We start from the raw sequence: 18,057 nt of genomic DNA, 5'->3' as shown, positions 1-18,057 counted from the left end.
AAAAATTGTATCACCTCTCAGAAAAAGTTTTTTATTGATTTTTTTTTTCTTTTTTATTAATATATTATGGCTTATTTTCAACTTAAAACTTCTAAAGGATGGACACCTCTCCTGGGCTACTTATACGCCTAGGATTCAGCTTTTCCCCGCTTTAATCACCCATGGGGGAAGGGTGGAGTGCAAGATCCAAACTGGAGTCACTATTTGATCAAATGGTGTGCTATATGGTATAGCAGTATTGCAATTTAAAAATATCTACATCATGCATATATCTTGTATAGTGTATCTTGTATATCTGTTTATTATTTTTGTATTTGCTTCTGTATTTCTTAAATAACAGCAAGGCTATGTTCACATTTAGTATAACACTGTCCGTTGCATAGCAATGCCAGGCAGTGTTCAGCACGTTTCTGCAGCCAATACTGCTGTATCGGCTGCAGGAACATTATCTTTTTACAATTGAATTGCAGGCACCGTTGGGTGTGCCCACAATTCAATTAACCATTGACAACAATGTAAAGTATGACCGCCGGCCATACTTTATATTGTGTGTAGACAGCTAATATTCTAGTTCTATTCTAAAGAATGGACATTAAAATAACAAAGTTGGAACACAGTGGGCGGCATTGCATGGAATTGAGTGCAATGCTGCCCCTGCAGAAAAGAACTCATTTCATTGCAATCAGCGTCCGTTCTTTTCCAATAAACAACAATGTGGGAACATATCCGATCACTGTAAGGCAAGTTTCTAACAAACATAATATAGGCACATTTCTGTGTTTGCAGTATAGTTGAGTTTAATGTAGATATTTTTTATTTGCAATACTGCTATAGAAAAATTGGCATAATATAGGCACATTTCTGTATTTGTATTATGGCTGCTATAGGGATCTATCATAGGTAAGCTGTCAGTTTGGGTAAATAGACCTGCAGTCAGGATAGGGACCTTAGGTTGTACTACAGAAATGCTTAGAAATGCCCTCATGATATTTTTGTGTAAATTCAGCCTAAATTGGATAGCTAAACTTAGTGCGGTAACCATGTGCACCATGGCTCATATTTCAGTGGTCAGGAGATGATGACACTAAGCTATTAGACCTTCCTCAGGCCTCCAGGGAAGACTGGTGTAAATATGTTTCCCGTTTTCAGATGTCTAAACCAGACTTTGTCCAGTAGTCAGGTACTCACATTAGTTCTTACCCACATTCTTTCCAGGATTATCGGCAACATCACTTGGCTATTGTTAAAGAAATGGGGACATGGTATTAACAGCAGAAACACAGCCTAATAGTCCAGTACATATTTATTATTTTATTTGAAAGAAAATAAGGGGAAAAAAAATTATTACTATAGATCCTGCTCCCTATAATATTGCAGATATTGGTGTTCAGTTTCGTTGATGGTCAATTTACATTAATGAATATCATTTCAACCAAGCTACTTTCAATTATATTTGCATTATATTTCCATTATTATATTAGAGTTTAGTGATTTTGTATATTTTTGCATTGTTTAGCATTGCAATGCTTCTTTCAAATTTGCTATTAAACTTCTTTCTTTGTAGTACAATGACATTTTGCAGAGTTTTTTGTAAACTGTTTCTTGGGAAATTCAGTGATAAAAAGACAAAATGTTACAATACCCCATAGTGTACCATGTTCTTATTTCATGCGACATAAATAAATTCTAGTTTGTCCTTGAATGACTTGCTGACATGGATTGTTAGGTAATGAATTATATATTAAGTAAATTGTGCCTAGCTGAATGGTATAAACATAGTCAACAATTTACCGTTTTTTAGTTTAGTAAACCAGATCGGATCAGAATCAGATAAACAAAACATTAACATTAAATACATGAACTTTACTTAACCCGCGATTCTGTTTGATGAAATATTCTTACATTGGCACCCTGTTTACCTATACAAAAGCAATAATTTCCAGTGATTACAGAAAGCAGTAGCATGCGCCGCTTGTATAAATATAAGCTAGTCAGCACAGGCCCAATTTTAAGGACCCCCACAGTGAAAGTGCAGCAAGCTATATATGTTGTTTAGGACACTTAATATAATGTAGTATGGCATGCCAGTTATCCAAATTAAATAATACATGGAAGGGCTGGAGCTGCCGGCTACAGATCCCAGAATTAGGGAGGGTAAACACTGAGTAACGAAAGGGTAATGTATGTATATATATATATATATATATATATAAAACCTTAATATATCATATAATTTCATTAAACAACGGCCGTAGTTGCAGTTTAGCAACCACGGGCGTTATTTAATGAAATTGCCAATTACATTGTTTGTAATGGAATCCTGGTCGGAGTGTATACACACAGTATACAGTCCGGCCAGGATTCCTTGCGGCTGCAGAAAAAACTGACTCGTCAGTATTGTGTGGCCGCTATTCATTGAAAAGCAGCTGCACAACAGTTCAGACAATGTAAAGTGCAACTCCGGACGGACTTTATATTGTTGGCTATGGGTAGTTGGGATGCAGGCACACCGTAAAGTGCATGCATCCCGATTCTAAAGAAATGAAGTTGATCTGGCCGGTACTGCTTTGCTCTGAAAGCAGGGGTTGGACTGATATATATATATATATATATATATATATATATATATATATATATATATATTTAGGGGGATATTTATCAAACTGGTGTAAAGTAGAATTGTCTTAGTTGCCCTAGAAACAAATCAGATTCCACCTTTCATTCCTCACAGATTCTTTAAAAAATGAAAGGTGGAATCCGGTTGCTAGGGGCAACTAAGACAATTCTACTTTACACCAGTTTGATAAATATCCCCCTTATTGTATATATACTGCATAAAATATATAACTATGTTTACTAAAGTTATGTATATTTCTGTATGTGCATGTTGTGCGTTTTTAGATCCTATATAACCCTATACATGCCTTCATTCTTCCTTCTTTTTGAAAAGTGATCCATCAAATCCTTTAAAAGCTTTAAATAGAAATATATAAACACATGATGTCATTTAATAGGCATTTTTTTTATAAGGCAGCTGGTGGTAAAATGTCTTCAATTATTCTTTGAACAAGTGTATGTTTGTCTCCTGTACCACTGATTAATTTCATTTGATATAAAGCACTGCAGGTGCTCTCAGCAAGGAAACTCATCTATATAAATCTTTTATTATTTATTCAGCAACCAAATCCTTAAATTTTCACTTGGCATAATTGCAGCACCAAAACACATCTGATATTTTATCACTGATAAGCAAACAAATTAAAGGGGAACTCCCCCTATAATGCACTTACTATACATGCAGACTAATAAAAAAGTAAAGTGTCCTATTCATAGCTCAGGGATAAAGGAATCCTGGGCTATTATAAAAAGACCGATAATAGACTTATGAGATGGGTGATGATTACATTTAACTGACCAACACTGATAGTATCCGGGCAGCAATGAGACTAAAGAGCAGCCCTAGCATTTAAACTCCACCAGTCCATATGCTTTATTACTTTTCACCACTTTTCAGTCTGGGGTAGATATACACTACTATGCAACTAGTATTTCCTCATAAACTGCCCATATAATGGTATATTCCAATTCTATAACTTTAAGGTACAGTTTAATTAGCTCATGCACCAGATGAGTGAAACTCTAGCATGCTTGAGTCCAATCATTCAGCATTTGAATGCCGGTTGCTGGTCTGATGCAGGAAATCCTGGAAAATATGGATACATCCATAGGCTGTCAGCAGCAGTATCACGGTATCTGCGGTGGAGCTCCACTGCTAAATTTGTGTATTTAGAAGGACCTGCATGGGATGGGGGGGGGAAGAAGTGTTTTTTTTTTTTTTTTTAAGGCTGAAATACTGCTAAATAAAGGGGCATCAGAAAGTCAGTGGAATCTCTCGATATCCATTGGTGTTCTTTGTGCAGTGGGCCGTTTAGCTTAGTTTTAGCTTAGGGAGAAGTGTTTTTTTTTTTTTTTTTTAAGTCATTATTATGGGGGACTTTAACTACCCAAATATAAACTGGAAAGCAGAAACCTGCAGCTCCAGGAAGGGAAACGTGTTTTTGGAAATAGTAAAAGATAATTACCTTTCCCAACTAGTACAGGAACCAACAAGAGGGGGGGCCCTTCTGGACCTGATCTTAACCAATAGGCCAGACAGAATATCAAAAATAGAGGTGGGGGGGTCACCTAGGTAATAGTGACCATAATATAGTAAGTTTTCAATTATCCTTCAATAAAATAATTAGCAGAGGGGCTACAAAAACATTAAATTTCAGGAAGGCTAATTTCCAAAAACTAAGAGAGGACCTTGGGAACATAGACTGGGACAATGCCTTCAGAAATAAAAGTACACAAGAGAAATGGGACATATTTAAGAGCATCCTGGGTAAATCGTGTGAACAACACATACCATATGGGAATAAACGTAGTAGAAATAAGAAAAATCCAATGTGGTTAACTTGAGCTGTAAGGGGTGCAATAAATGATAAGAAACAAGTATTCAGACTACTAAAACAAGAAGGTAGTGGGGAAGCATTGAGCAACTATAGACAGAAGAATAGAATGTGTAAAAAGCAAATAAAAGAAGCAAAAATAGCAACAGAAAGAAGGATAGCCACAGAAAGTAAAACAAATCCCAAAATGTTCTTCACTTATATAAACAACAAAAGACTTAAAACTGAAAATGTTGGTCCCCTCAAAAATAATCTGGGTGTAATGGTGGAGGGGGAAGAGGAAAAGGCCAATCTACTAAATACATTCTTCTCTACTGTATTCACAGAGGAGAATCCCATAACAGACGACATGACTAGGGATAATATAAATCCTCCCATAAATCTCACCTGCCTAACACAACAAGAAGTGGGGAGACGCCTTAAAAACATTAAAATCCATAAGTCACCGGGCCCAGAAGGTATCCATCCTAGAGTTTTGCAAGAATTAAATACTGTGTTAGACAGACCGTTATTCCTAATATTTAAAGATTCTATTACGACAGGGATTGTTCCACAGGACTGGCGCATAGCTAATGTGGTACCAATATTCAAGAAGGGGTCAAAGAGCGATCCTGGAAACTACAGGCCCGTAAGTCTAACATCTATAGTAGGTAAAGTATTTGAGGGGTTTGTAAGAGATGCTATACTGGAGTATCTTAATGAAAACAATCTTGTGACGCAGCATCAGCATGGATTTATGAGGGATCGATCCTGTCAGACTAATCTGATCGGCTTCTATGAAGAGGTAAGTTATAGACTGGACCTGGGGGAGGCTGTGGATGTTGTGTATCTGGACTTTTCAAAGGCATTTGATACTGTGCCGCATGAAAGGTTGATCTACAAAATGAGGATGCTGGGACTCGGCGAAAATGTATGCAAATGGGTAAGTAACTGGTTGTGTGATAGAAAACAGAGGGTGGTCATTGATGGAACATATTCAGATTGGGTTTTAGTTACTAGTGGGGTACCACAGGGGTCAGTGTTGGGTCCACTTCTTTTTAATATTTTTATTAATGATCTTTATGAGGGGCTACAGAGCAGAATCTCCATTTTTGCAGATGATACTAAACTGGGTAAAGTAATCACCACAGAGGATGATAATAACATATTACAGAGGGATTTGGAGAAGCTAGAGGCTTGGGCGGTGAAATGGCAAATGAAGTTTAATGTGGATAAATGTAAGGTTATGCACTTGGGCCATAGAAATAATAAATACAGTTATGTGCTAAATAATAAAACACTGGGTAAAACTACTTCCGAAAAGGACCTGGGGGTATTGGTGGACAGTAAACTCAACTTTAGTGATCAGTGCCAGGCAGTAGCTGCCAAGGCTAATAAAATAATGGGATGCATCAAAAGAGGTATAGATGCTAAAGATGAGAACATAGTTTTGCCTCTTTATAAATCACAGGTCAGACCACATATGGAATACTGTATACAGTTTTGGGCACCGGTATATAAGAAGGACACAGCTGAACTGGAGCGGGTGCAGAGGAGGGCAACAAAGGTCATTAAGGGAATGGGTGGGTTACAGTACCAGGACAGGTTATCACGCTTGGGGTTATTTACGCTAGAAAAAAGACGTCTTATGGGCGATCTGATCACAATGTACAAATATATGAATGGACAGTACAGAGATCTTTGTAGTTGTCTTTTTACTCCTAGGTCTGTAACCATGACAAGGGGGCATCCTCTACGTCTAGAGGAAAGAAGATTTCATCATCAGCATCGACGCGGGTTCTTTACTGTACGAACGGTAAGACTGTGGAACTCTCTGCCACATGATGTTGTCATGGCTGATTCATTAAATAAGTTCAAGGGAGGCCTGGATGCTTTTCTTGAACAATATAATATAACAAGTTATGGGCATTAGATTTCCGGTGATACGTTGATCCAGGGATTGTTCTGGTTGCCATTGGATTCGGGGGGGGGGGAGTTTTCTCCCTGTGGTGGGGTAGTTGTCGTCTCCCTAGTGGGGTTTTTTGCCTTCCCTGGATCAACACAGTAGGGTTTCCCTAGGTTGAACCTGATGGACTCTTGTCTTCTTTCATCCTTATTTACTATGTTACTATGTAATACTGGTAAATAAAGGGGCATCAGAAATTCAGGGGAATCTCTCGATATCCATTGGTGTTCTTTGGCTTAGTTTTTGTCAACAGAATAGACTCTGTCTTAAAGAGAGCCTCCTCAAACACAGATGTGAGCATATCTTTTGATACACAGTATTTGTTAGCTAGTCTTCACATCACAAACTTTTTTTCCCCTGAATTTCATTTTTGACTCTACTGTCCAGGGTCAGCAGAAGTATTAGATATGTTAGTATATATGTGCTATCTAGCCTTTATCTTACTTCTAGTTTAATTTCTGACTGTCGGAGTCAGGTATCAATGTCAGGGGTCAGATTCAGGTGTCAGAATCTGGGGTCATGTATAAAACTATGTTCTCTATGAGTAAGTTGTCTTACATTGGAATTATGTTGGACATCTATGTCCTGTATGATACTGTTTAGAGGGGATGTGTAGAAGTATTTGTTGTCATTAACATTCTGAGAGTAAAAGGAAATACAACACACTCAGGACTATTGAAAGTATGGGGTTCATTATTATTTATAAAGCATTTAAAATTTTTCTTTATCTAAGAAAATTTGACCTTGTTTTCCTTCTGTAAAAGCCCTTTGCCTACCTCCTTGGGGGCTTTCAGAACTCACCATGAAAAATGTATACGGTATGACCTTTCTTGTACATTACAGCCACCATTTTGGCATCACAAAAGAAAAGGCTTCTGTACAATATCTGAAACCTACTAGTATACTAGACACACATGTAAAATACATATATTTATATACTGGATGTGTAAAGAATGCAAAATTCTTTTTTTATTTTACTTACTTATTTTTCTCTTTTCTCTAAGGAAATCAAATGTCAAAATGTTCTACAGTATATAGCTGAGTGAACAAATATCCAGTTTTATTCATTTTGAACAAATGTGTATCTGTGCATGTATCTGTCTAGTGAAATTGTGTATAAAATGCCTAATGCCTATTGTGGCAACAGTCTGGATATTTTTCTTGAAGGGATTACTAACATTGGCCTTTAGCATGCCTGAATTGTCCTGGATTCATACCATCACAGTATCTGTTTGTGCTGGGCTCTTACTGAAATGAGACAATTGCCAATTAGACAAAGCCAAATACAATTAAATGAATTTACAAACTAAATCTTGATGCATCAATGCTATGGTTCAACTAAATCTTCCAATCTTACTTTACATCAACATTAATGTGGTTGTCTGTGAATTACTGGACTGGGCTAAAAAAAGAAACCCTTTCTAAGAGCAATATGCTGTGTCTACTCGATATCCCCATATTCCTTTCCTTGGTTTAGAAAACGTTTTTTGGCGCAGAAGAATGAGTAGTACGTCATCATGCAAGTAGCTCAGTGTTACTTAAATTGATAAGATGCAGTCTGCAGCACTTGTGTCTTGTCTAATCACCTAAATAAATTAATCTGAAATCATCACTGCTTATACCCAATACACTGGTTAACCAGTGATTGACCAGTGGGTACTTCCATTTATCAAGAACAGATGATGAGTGATCATCAACAGAGACCAAATAAAGTAAATACCCTATCAAGAAAATATGTTATTTTTTTTTTCTTAGCCAGTTCTGGCCACATTTAAAAATAAAAGGAAACACCAGACAATTCCTTTAATACACAGAGGAGGAAATTTATTAAAATTATTCTGAATGGGAAGTGTTCTATATTATACCTTTTGTCTTTAGAATGTTTTTTTTTCCCTCATCGAATTTATTAAATTGGGACATGCAGGTCAAAAATTTAGAGTGAAGAAATGACTGCGCCACTTCCCCCACTCAAATGGCGCATTTTGATCCCCCTGAGTATGTAAGTGTGGTTCAGACTGGAGTCGCATTAGTTAAAGTAGACTTGGCACTTAAAATGTATGTACCAATGGACAGGTGTGAAGTGTGTAAACTTTAGAAGTCTAAAATTTTTGCACAATGAAGCGATTGCGCAAGAATTTACTACTTTTTATGTCAAATATAAATTTGTTATATACATTCAGTGAGACAGCAAATAATATGTAAGCATAAGAGTTGTAGTAGTCCAGTAGATCAAAAAGTGCAGAAGTTAAAGATTATCTGAAAAGTGTAGAGGTGCATAGTATGAAGATCTGCAAACTTGCATAGGTCTGAAAGTAGGCCAAAACCAGGACCTCAGCATTGCAAGGCAAATGTGCTAGTGTTTATTACCCATTTACTATATGTAAAATAACTGAAATTAAATTGTATATCCTAAGAACCAAGGTTCTTAAAGGTGATCGTCTATTCAATTAACAAGCATATTACAGCCAGAGCTCCTCCAGACCACTCTGGTGCATCAGTTCACTTACCCTGATGACGAGCCCCTTCCTGTTCTGCTGCTGATGTTTTGACTCAACTACAATCTCTGTGATTAAAGGGGTTATCCAGTGCTACAAAAACATGGCTACTTTCTTTTAGAGACAACACAACTCTTGTCTCCAGTTCAGGTGTGGTTTGCAATTAAGCTCCATTCACTTCAATGGAACTGAGCAGCAAAGCCCCACCCAAACTAGAGACAAGAGTAGGGCCGTCCCTGGAAGAAAGTGGCCATGTTTTTGTTGTTGGATAACCCCTTTAACTGCATTGTGTTCTGAGCATCATTAGAAGAGCAGGCATATTAAGTAAGCGGAGAGACACCAAGGCAGACCATAGCACCGACAGAGGACTGGTTGAGGTGAGTATAGTGTATTTTGTGTGTGTGTGTAAAATATTATTATTATTATTATTATTATTATTATTATTATTATTATTATTAACTGTAGTTTGTTTTTAAGTAAATTAGAGAAAGTAAAAGTATGGTTATTGTCAGTTATGTTCCCAGTAGGGTTTAAAGTGAACTTCTATTCATAAACAACATTTATTTTTGTAAAATCTAATAGGTCCAAAATTCTATCATGATAAAAGTGCCAAATACCCTGCAAATACAGAGATACACATACAGAGATTATACATAGAGAAGAGGAAAGCTAGTGGGAGCTTTGGGCATACTATTCATACATTGAACCTGAAGAATATCACAGAATGCAGTATGCTAAAAAGCTCCCCAAGTAGCAGGCAGTGAGAAATGTAGAAGTGCACAAAAAAAGTGTTAAAAAAAAAACCACAAGCAAGAAAATTGTGTTGTAATGAGTCCATAATGATGCTGTATTATTGTACATCTTCAATGTGTTTGCAGGTGTTAATACAAAGCTTTCTCTAATAGATTTTGCATAAAAAGCTTTTTGTTGTTCAGTTCTTATCAGTTCAAAGTAAAAATGTTCTTGTTCATGGTGAGTTTAACCCACAGTGACAGTCACAAGCCTAGATAGATTTATATTACTAACATTTTAAAATGTTCCTCACAGTTGGAAAGTGATAACTTGATTTTGTTTCTTTTATTACATGTTTTTTTTCATCCCAGTATGGCACTCCTGGACTACATCATGGCTTTAAAAAATGCAATTTGCAGAATTGGACAGACAATATATTACTTGCATGATGCGTTTTTTAAAGGGTACCTGTGAAGTCAAAAGTTTGGATCATCCAGGTCTGAGTGCTCAGACAAGTACCGACTGTGAGATAGAGGAGAGAGGATTACAGCTGCAGCGAATCCACTCTCCGCTGTGAAGTTAAGAGTCGTTTTATAATGGGCTCTTTTTTTTTTTTTAACTCAAAGCGGGGAGAGGACGCTCTGCAGCTGCGGTCCTCTCCCCGCTCTATCTCCCGATCGGTACGAGTCTGAGCACTCAGACTTTTAACATGTCTCTGTGGCATGTCAAAAGTTTTTTTTTATAATGACAGGTACACTTTAAGGTTTCATGGACACCTTCTGTGACAATGGAAGATCTTTGTCCGCTAGTGTCCTCTCAAATAATATCAGTTGATCGTAGAAAATAAATGATGACAAACAAACCTCATACCGAACATTCTGAACCTGCATATATAGCATGCTGGGTTGCAGTATAAGTCATCAATGTCAATAAATTTAAGTATAGTATATTCATGTTGTAAACCAATAGTAAAAGAATGAGACAAGATGTTAAAGTGTTAATGTCATTAGGATTAACTTTTTACATGTCAAAAGTTACTGATCACACTGGGTCTCACTCCTACTAATAGCTTGTGTGCTATGAATTGGAAATGTGCTATGTAGTATATCATCTGAGTGGAAATACATCATGTCCTCCACACAGCTTACATGTGTTCTTGGGTTTAAATGTGGAATAGCTTTTTTTGTTTATTTTTTGCGAGATTGTTGACTGTGGTGATCCATTTTGTTGAGCTGGGTTCCCCGACAATAATCCAAATCACATTATATCACAGTAATAGATCCCCAGCTTCAATCTTTAAAAATCACAGTTATGCTTTAAATAGCTATAGGCATGATTTCCATTAGAGAACTTTTATGAACCCTTCTAAATATATGTAGAGCTTTAGAGGTGATCACTCAAGAAGTGAAAACTGATGTGGGACACTGGGAGATTAGTTTAATACTCACAACTCCAATAAGCTTCTTTAGATAAAGCAGAGAAGCTGGGAAGTGAGTTATTGGAAAGCCATATCAAATTAAAATCATATGTCACTATACAAGGCGAGACACAGCTTATCTATTTTAATCCATTCAGCATTATCAAGTTAGGCAACAAGTTCAGCTTCCTTAGGCAAACAGCATCATTTTCCAGTATGTTTTTACTTCATGTTTAGACTTAAAAAAAAAAAAAAATCATATAGTTTTTTTTTTTGTTAGCTGAATCATAGTGGGGGATTAGTGCTTGGACAACCCTGACATAGACATTGGTGGCAGCAGAGGGGCTCGTATTGCACCTTACTGCTGCCACTCATTGTAAAATCATGTGTTACTAAAAGTAGGATTTATGGAGAAAATGCATTGTCAGTTACAGAGCTGTGTAAGTCAGCATGGCCATGGTAGCCATTGTGAACTTTTTTTAAGGGCCAAATTGGATGTCACACACCTATTTGTGACAAGGCTTCCTCTACTAGGGCTTGGTCAAGACATGATGGGAAAAGTCTATGGCCTTTTTTCTTATAAACACCGACATATACCAACAATAAAAAGTAGAAAAGTAGTAATGAACGTCCAGCTAGAAATGGCTTTAGATTGATTCAATCATTCAAGTCCCTCATGGGATGTCAATGCAGTTTTTTTCATGGGATATCAACACACGGAATTCACTCTGGGCCTGGTCCCTCTTTTATGAGTGAAGTCCAAACTGTACTGACCTCTCAGGATGGCCACTCAGACAAGGCCCTTTCACACAACGTCAACAATAGAGAAAAGGTGCCCAATTTCGCTATTTAAAAAAAAAACATCCGTTTTTGCTGCGATTGAACTGACTACAATAATAATGCATTGAAGTCAATAGGAAGACGGATGTCTAATGCACACAATGTATTTAAAAATGGACGGACGTCAAAATAATGAACATGATCATTATTTTTTTACGTCTTTTGCAAACACACAGTTTTTCTTTTTTCACCGTTCTTTCTGTTTTTACTTTTGAATTCAATGGACTTTTTAATTAAGCCTCATCCAAAGGGCAATTAGTAACCCCAAACTAAAATAATGTACCAACACCAGTCATTGCACTAAGGGGAGGCCAGACAGCTAAATACCATCCGTTATTTTAGACGGACTTCATTTTTAATGGAGCTAAATAAACGTTGTGTGAACATAGTCCATTAAGGTCAGTTTAGCCACAGCTAGCAGACAGCCACCTCTATCTTGTATTTGTATCTTATCAATTCTCATGACCAGTTTTAGATATATATATATATATATATATATATATATATATATATATATATATATATATATATATATATATATATATATATATATATGAATGTGTGTGTGTGTGTGTGTGTGTGTGTGTTAAAAAGCATCAGAATTCATATACATGCATGTAGATGTGAAATGGCTGTATGCTACTTTCTTCATGTCTATGCATCAATAAGGAAACTTTTTCTCAAGTCATTGATTGCTGTGCCTTTGTAGCTGTTTTGGGCTATGTTCATACATATATATATATATATATATATATATATATATATATATATATATATATATATATATACATATATTTAAAAAAAAATAATAATAAATAAAAATAAAAAAGAAACCTATTTTTTTTCCACTTTAAAAATAGTGTGAACCACAGATTACATGGATTGTGAATTTTTACAAACTGAGCACCACCAGATTGCCTTCTGCCATATCTGTGATATGCAAGAGATTTATCCCAGTGTCAACATTTATTTTCTGGTGGACATTGGGAACTTTTCCTCTGTGGGAGAGAACATTAGAGCCCCCAAATCAAGATGTGGCATGATTTTGTATAACTCCACAAAAATGGAGCGTTGATTTAAACTAAATTTTTTGCTATAGATGTTCGATTTTTTTAAATTATTAATCATGGATTAGCTGTTAACATGGTCACATTAATATATAGTTTTATTTTAAGGCTATGTTTACACAGTGTAGTAATGGCAGTCGTTCTTTAGAGAAAAGTAAAACAACGGCCATTATTAATGATCATCAACATGAATTATGTCTGGGGTTTTGCAACAATGGCCGTTGTTGTACGTTATTTCAACATAGCCTAAACCTGCTTAAACCAACCTGACCTTTCCTTGGAATAGGTACTGCCTTTAAAGAGTTTCAGCAAAGGGAATGTTTCTGTAGAACATGTAAGTTATTCTTAAAGGAGACCTGTCACCTCCCCGTGCCGGGGTGACAGGCTCCCGACCCCCAGTTAGATCCCCTTATACGTACCTCATCCCGCCGAGTCCCGCTGTATGATTAAATAAACATGTGCTAGTCTTTATACCTAAAGGGAATCACTTTCCAAACTGTCAGATAGCTTTTAGTGCAAAGAGACGCATGGTATCTTTCAAATATTTGTCTGTACTTCCAGGACATGTTTTTTTTTCTCTGGTGTAAAGTGTTAAAGATGGCATCCCAAGCCCAGGAACTGTTGCAGGCTTGAATATTCCAGCTTGCAGCAGTTCAGAAGCTTGGCAAAGCCTCTTTAAGTCTTTCTAACAGAGAGAGGCTATGTTCACACACTGTTCAAACCATCACTGTGCAAACAACACAACTAGTCAGAACAGTAGTGTAAATATTTAAATCCTATATATTACTGACGTATGTCTGAGTCTTAAAAGTACTGTAAAATAATATTAGTCTGGTAAAGTGATTAGGTATATGTGCAGTCAATAAATGCCCTCAATTGCTTATTAGGATGTATACTAAGATTACACTAAGATACACACTAAGATTGGCCAACATAGATGCTCACATAAAAGCAGCTATGCCTACCGTTTCTTGTAGGTTGTTCCATTAGGTCTGTAGTAAATATATTTTTTATAGTGCATTAGAGCCAACATTTACAGGAGCCTGTAAAAACATAGAAGATTAATCTGTGCAATCCCATTCCGGCTTCATTGAGAGCATTGCTATTTGGCTATGTTAACACAATGGTAAAATAACACCCATTGTTTGATAATGACGACCATAAATAATGTTCATGAACATTATTGATGGATACCATCTAAATATTAATGGATGTTATTTTGCAGTAAAAAAGTTTTGTGAACATGGCCTTTGTGTTGATGATTAAAGAATTCCATATAACATTTAGCATCCATTTTCCAGTAAATTGTGAAAGTTACATCTCCAGTAAATTTGAAAGTCAATTTACCTTCACATTGCATAGTATGATATTTGTACTAACACTAACATACTACTTTTTCTCTTTGTTTTTCAGTGGTCCTTCAAGTATGTGGTCTAGTGCTGTATCCAATCAAATTCATTGAAACTGTTACGCTAAAAATATACCACGAATTCAACTGGGGTTATGGCTTAGCATGGGGAGCAACAATATTTTCATTTGGAGGAGCCATACTTTACTGTTTGAACCCGAAGAACTACGAGGACTACTACTAAATGTGTGAGGAAACAATGAAACAATAGATTTACTCAAGTTTTTGTATCTCCCTTTTCTAGAAGACATGTGGAGCATCATTTGATTTAATCTCCCTTTGCCTTTTGGCTGCCAATAATATAGTCAGCTTTACATTCATTCTAAAGAAAGAAAATGCAAAAAAAAAAAAAAGAGAAAAGAAAGCAAAAGGATTGAATGAGTGATACCAATACCTGCAATGTGTTCCAATATTAACTTGTTTGGTTATAGTTAAGAAACAACACAAGCGCAATTGATGTAGAAATCGAATAATGAAATTAATACTGAGATGGATGCCTAATTTTTGCTGGAACAAAAAAGAAAATCCAAGAATAATTTACTACTGTCCGTCTGCTGAGGTTAGCATTTTATTGAACCCGGTTTAAAAGAAAACAAATGCTGTGAAATTACAGATGGTAGAATAAGCTAAAAATACGGAAACACAATCTTATCTTATCTGCAATATAAAGGGTTCACTGGTTAACAGCACGCAGCTTGGCCACATTTTTCCACATGTAAAGGAACATGCTTGTAACTAGTGGCTGAAATTCACCTTTGCACAGTTATTAAAAAAAGTAGACATCTGCTTTCAATGAAAATAAAATAAAAATAGATATATGGGGTTCTTTTGAACTGTGAATACTATAGAAGGATTAAAGCTAAGCCTACAAGGATAGCTAGAAGACTATTAGCTTTTTAAGCAACTATCTTTAAAGAAAGGTACTGTATGTACTGTAGCTGTAGGGTTGTACAATATTTTAATATACCATTTTCTTGACAATATTTGGAATATTTGGCATACAGAATTGATGAATTCAGAGCACATTATATATAATTATCCGAAATTCCAATTTGTGCTTATATGAGAAAGCTAGCCTTACCTTGACATATCATAAAGCTTATTAATGATGTTAATGCATTAATAATCTGCTCAATTCAGATTGAAGAAAGATATTTTTAATAGAAAATGCAGCTAAAAAATACAATTTCACAGTTAGACTTAAGAATTGATTTGCGTATCATGTATCTATCATGTGTTAGATACAAGTGTAAAAAAACTCGGAGATTCACAAAGATTCAAAAGGAACTATTGGCATCTGCGTCTACCATTACTTCCACAATCAAGAATTATGTAGTGTATTGAGTTAGGTTTTTTTTTTCCCAATGTGCAGCTGAAATCTTTATTCTCTGTTCTTTATTTAACCTTACAGGCGTGTTCTAGGGAAGAAAATATATCTTCATATCAACTGGAGCCATAAAATAATACAGATTTTTAAAGTATTTCTAAATTTAAGTACTTCCAGTATTTATGAGCTGCTGTATGTCCCAGAAGAGGTCATTTACAAACCAACACAATGCTGGCTGCTGTAGCCTCTGTCCATATTGGGAACTCTCCAGGGCAAGAGAACAAAGAGGTCTGCTCACAGGGTTTGCTCCTGCTTTGGACAATTCCCGGAATGGACAGAAGTAGCATGTTGTGGGAGTGGAAAAATCTACATAACTTCCTCAGAGGTATACAACAGCTTGTAACTACTGGAAGTTTTGATTTACAAATTGAAATAATATACAAATCTGTATAAATAAATTTTGGCACCATTTGAAAATGCCCCTTTAAGGTGCAGTCACACCTAGCGAGTTTGCAGCTGATTTCACTCTGTGAGTTTCACAACAAATCCACTGTGATACTTGGTAATATTACGTTCACTAGGTCCTCCTCCTTGTAAAGACAACTCATTACAACTCCAAACCTGACACCTGTGTCAGGTGGGTGAAACAGACAAAGGATACTATATACAAAATTTCACAATTACATAGAGAAAACATTACAGTTTATGGCCCTGCATTCTCACAACACATTTTGTTTTTTCTGCTCAGCCCTTCGGCCTACTCAGCAATCACTGAGCTGTCCCACTGCAGCCAGTGATTGGTTGAGCAGGCCGACAGTGTGCAGGGACCTAGAGACTAAAGCAATAGCAGCGGGGGAATGCAGGCAAGTAAGCATTTGCTGTTTATTATTTTTACCCACAGATAATTAGTTAAATATGCTTATTACTACATTCTTGCAGTAGAATGAAAGTCGAGTATTGCAGCGGATTTGCTGCGAAACTCACAGTGTGAATTCTGTGTGAACTCGCTATGTGTAAACACATGCTTAAAGGGATTGTCACATTAGGACAACCATTTTTACAATGAACAGGTTGGTCTATGTGTCTTCTATAAGAAAACTTATCAGGCATTTTAGATGAATGGACAATTAAAGGACAAGTGCCATGAAAAACTTTTTCCCAGTAATTGAAGCACATTACAAAATTATATAACTCTGTAATATGCTTCAATCACCTATCTGCCCCCCTTCCCTGTCTTTTCCCCCCTCCACCCCCCACCAGGAAGTGTCCTGACTCACATAGACCGTCACCAAGCTCTTCTCTCAGCTCCTTCTCCTGTTACACTAGCCTCCCCCCTCCCCTGCCTTGTCAGGTGACAGGCTTGCTCAGCTCCCATTGGCTGAACAACTGCAAGCCATCACTTGTTACATGTCATGCTTATCTTCCCTCAGACTGACTCCGGCACATAGGCAGCTCCCCCCTCCCCTCATACCCTCTCCTGCTGCCGTGGACTCAGTGAAGGAGTCATGTCACTAGAGAAGGTAAGCTGAGCAAGCAGAGTCACCTGACAAGGAGGGGAGGGGGAGGCTGGTGTAACAGGACCTAGAGCAGCCCTCCTGCTGATGACTCATCCTTACAAGAAGGAGCTGCCTGGTGACGGTGACAACAGTAATCAGGTCTGTGTGAGTTTAGGACACTTCCTGGTGGGGGGTGGAGGGGGGAAAAGACAGGGAAGGGAGGCAGATAGGTGATTGAAGCATATTACAGAGTTATATAACTTTGTAATGTGTTTCAATTACTGGGAAAAAGTTTTTCATGGCACTTGTCCTTTAAAGTGGACAGACCAAATCCACCAAATGATTCTTTGACAAGTAATAGTGAGAGTCCTTTCAGGGAATCCCAATCTGTAATTTCTATAGTACCTAACAGGTTATATGCCCTGCAACATGCATTTAATTGCAAGAACATTTTAATAAATGTCCATAATTGTTCAGCAATCATATTATTCAATTTAGATACTTTAAAGGGGGTCCACCTGCAACATCACCTATTTATATTCACAATGATTGAAGAAAAAGTAGCTGCACTCAACATTCAGCTGAAGAAACATTCCTTTATTCACATAAACATATGCAGACAGGGTTCGGACATCGAGTGGGCAGACGCCAACAGGATGGAAGTGACAGACTGTTTCACGCTACAGAGCACTTCTACGGTCCGTCATCTATTCATCTATTTATACATTGCTGCCCTTCCATAGAACTTATTAAACAGGCTATTCCTACTCCACCTTTCTCCTCCGGTGTCGTCCTGCTGTGCCCTCTGTTCCCCTTTTGGAAGTGGAGGCACTCATCTCAGCAGTGACAGCCCGCTCAGCCAATCACTGTTTGCAACAC

General features: G+C 36.9%; 1 protein-coding gene across 1 annotated transcript in view; it reads left to right on the top strand.

The window, feature by feature from the left end:
* The window catches only part of TMEM47 (transmembrane protein 47), a 107,132-nt gene extending 90,283 nt beyond the window's left edge, over positions 1-16,849 (top strand). The window contains exon 3 of the mRNA XM_069972436.1: positions 14,361-16,849. Coding sequence (XP_069828537.1) covers positions 14,361-14,539 — 179 coding nt within the window. The 3' untranslated portion in view covers positions 14,540-16,849. The remainder of the gene's footprint in view (positions 1-14,360) is intronic.
* The last annotated feature ends 1,208 nt before the right edge of the window (positions 16,850-18,057 follow it).

This window comes from Dendropsophus ebraccatus, chromosome 5 (assembly GCF_027789765.1).
Source record: "Dendropsophus ebraccatus isolate aDenEbr1 chromosome 5, aDenEbr1.pat, whole genome shotgun sequence".
In the NCBI taxonomy this organism is placed as follows: Eukaryota; Metazoa; Chordata; class Amphibia; order Anura; family Hylidae; genus Dendropsophus; species Dendropsophus ebraccatus.
This window is presented reverse-complemented; position numbering and strand designations above follow the sequence as displayed.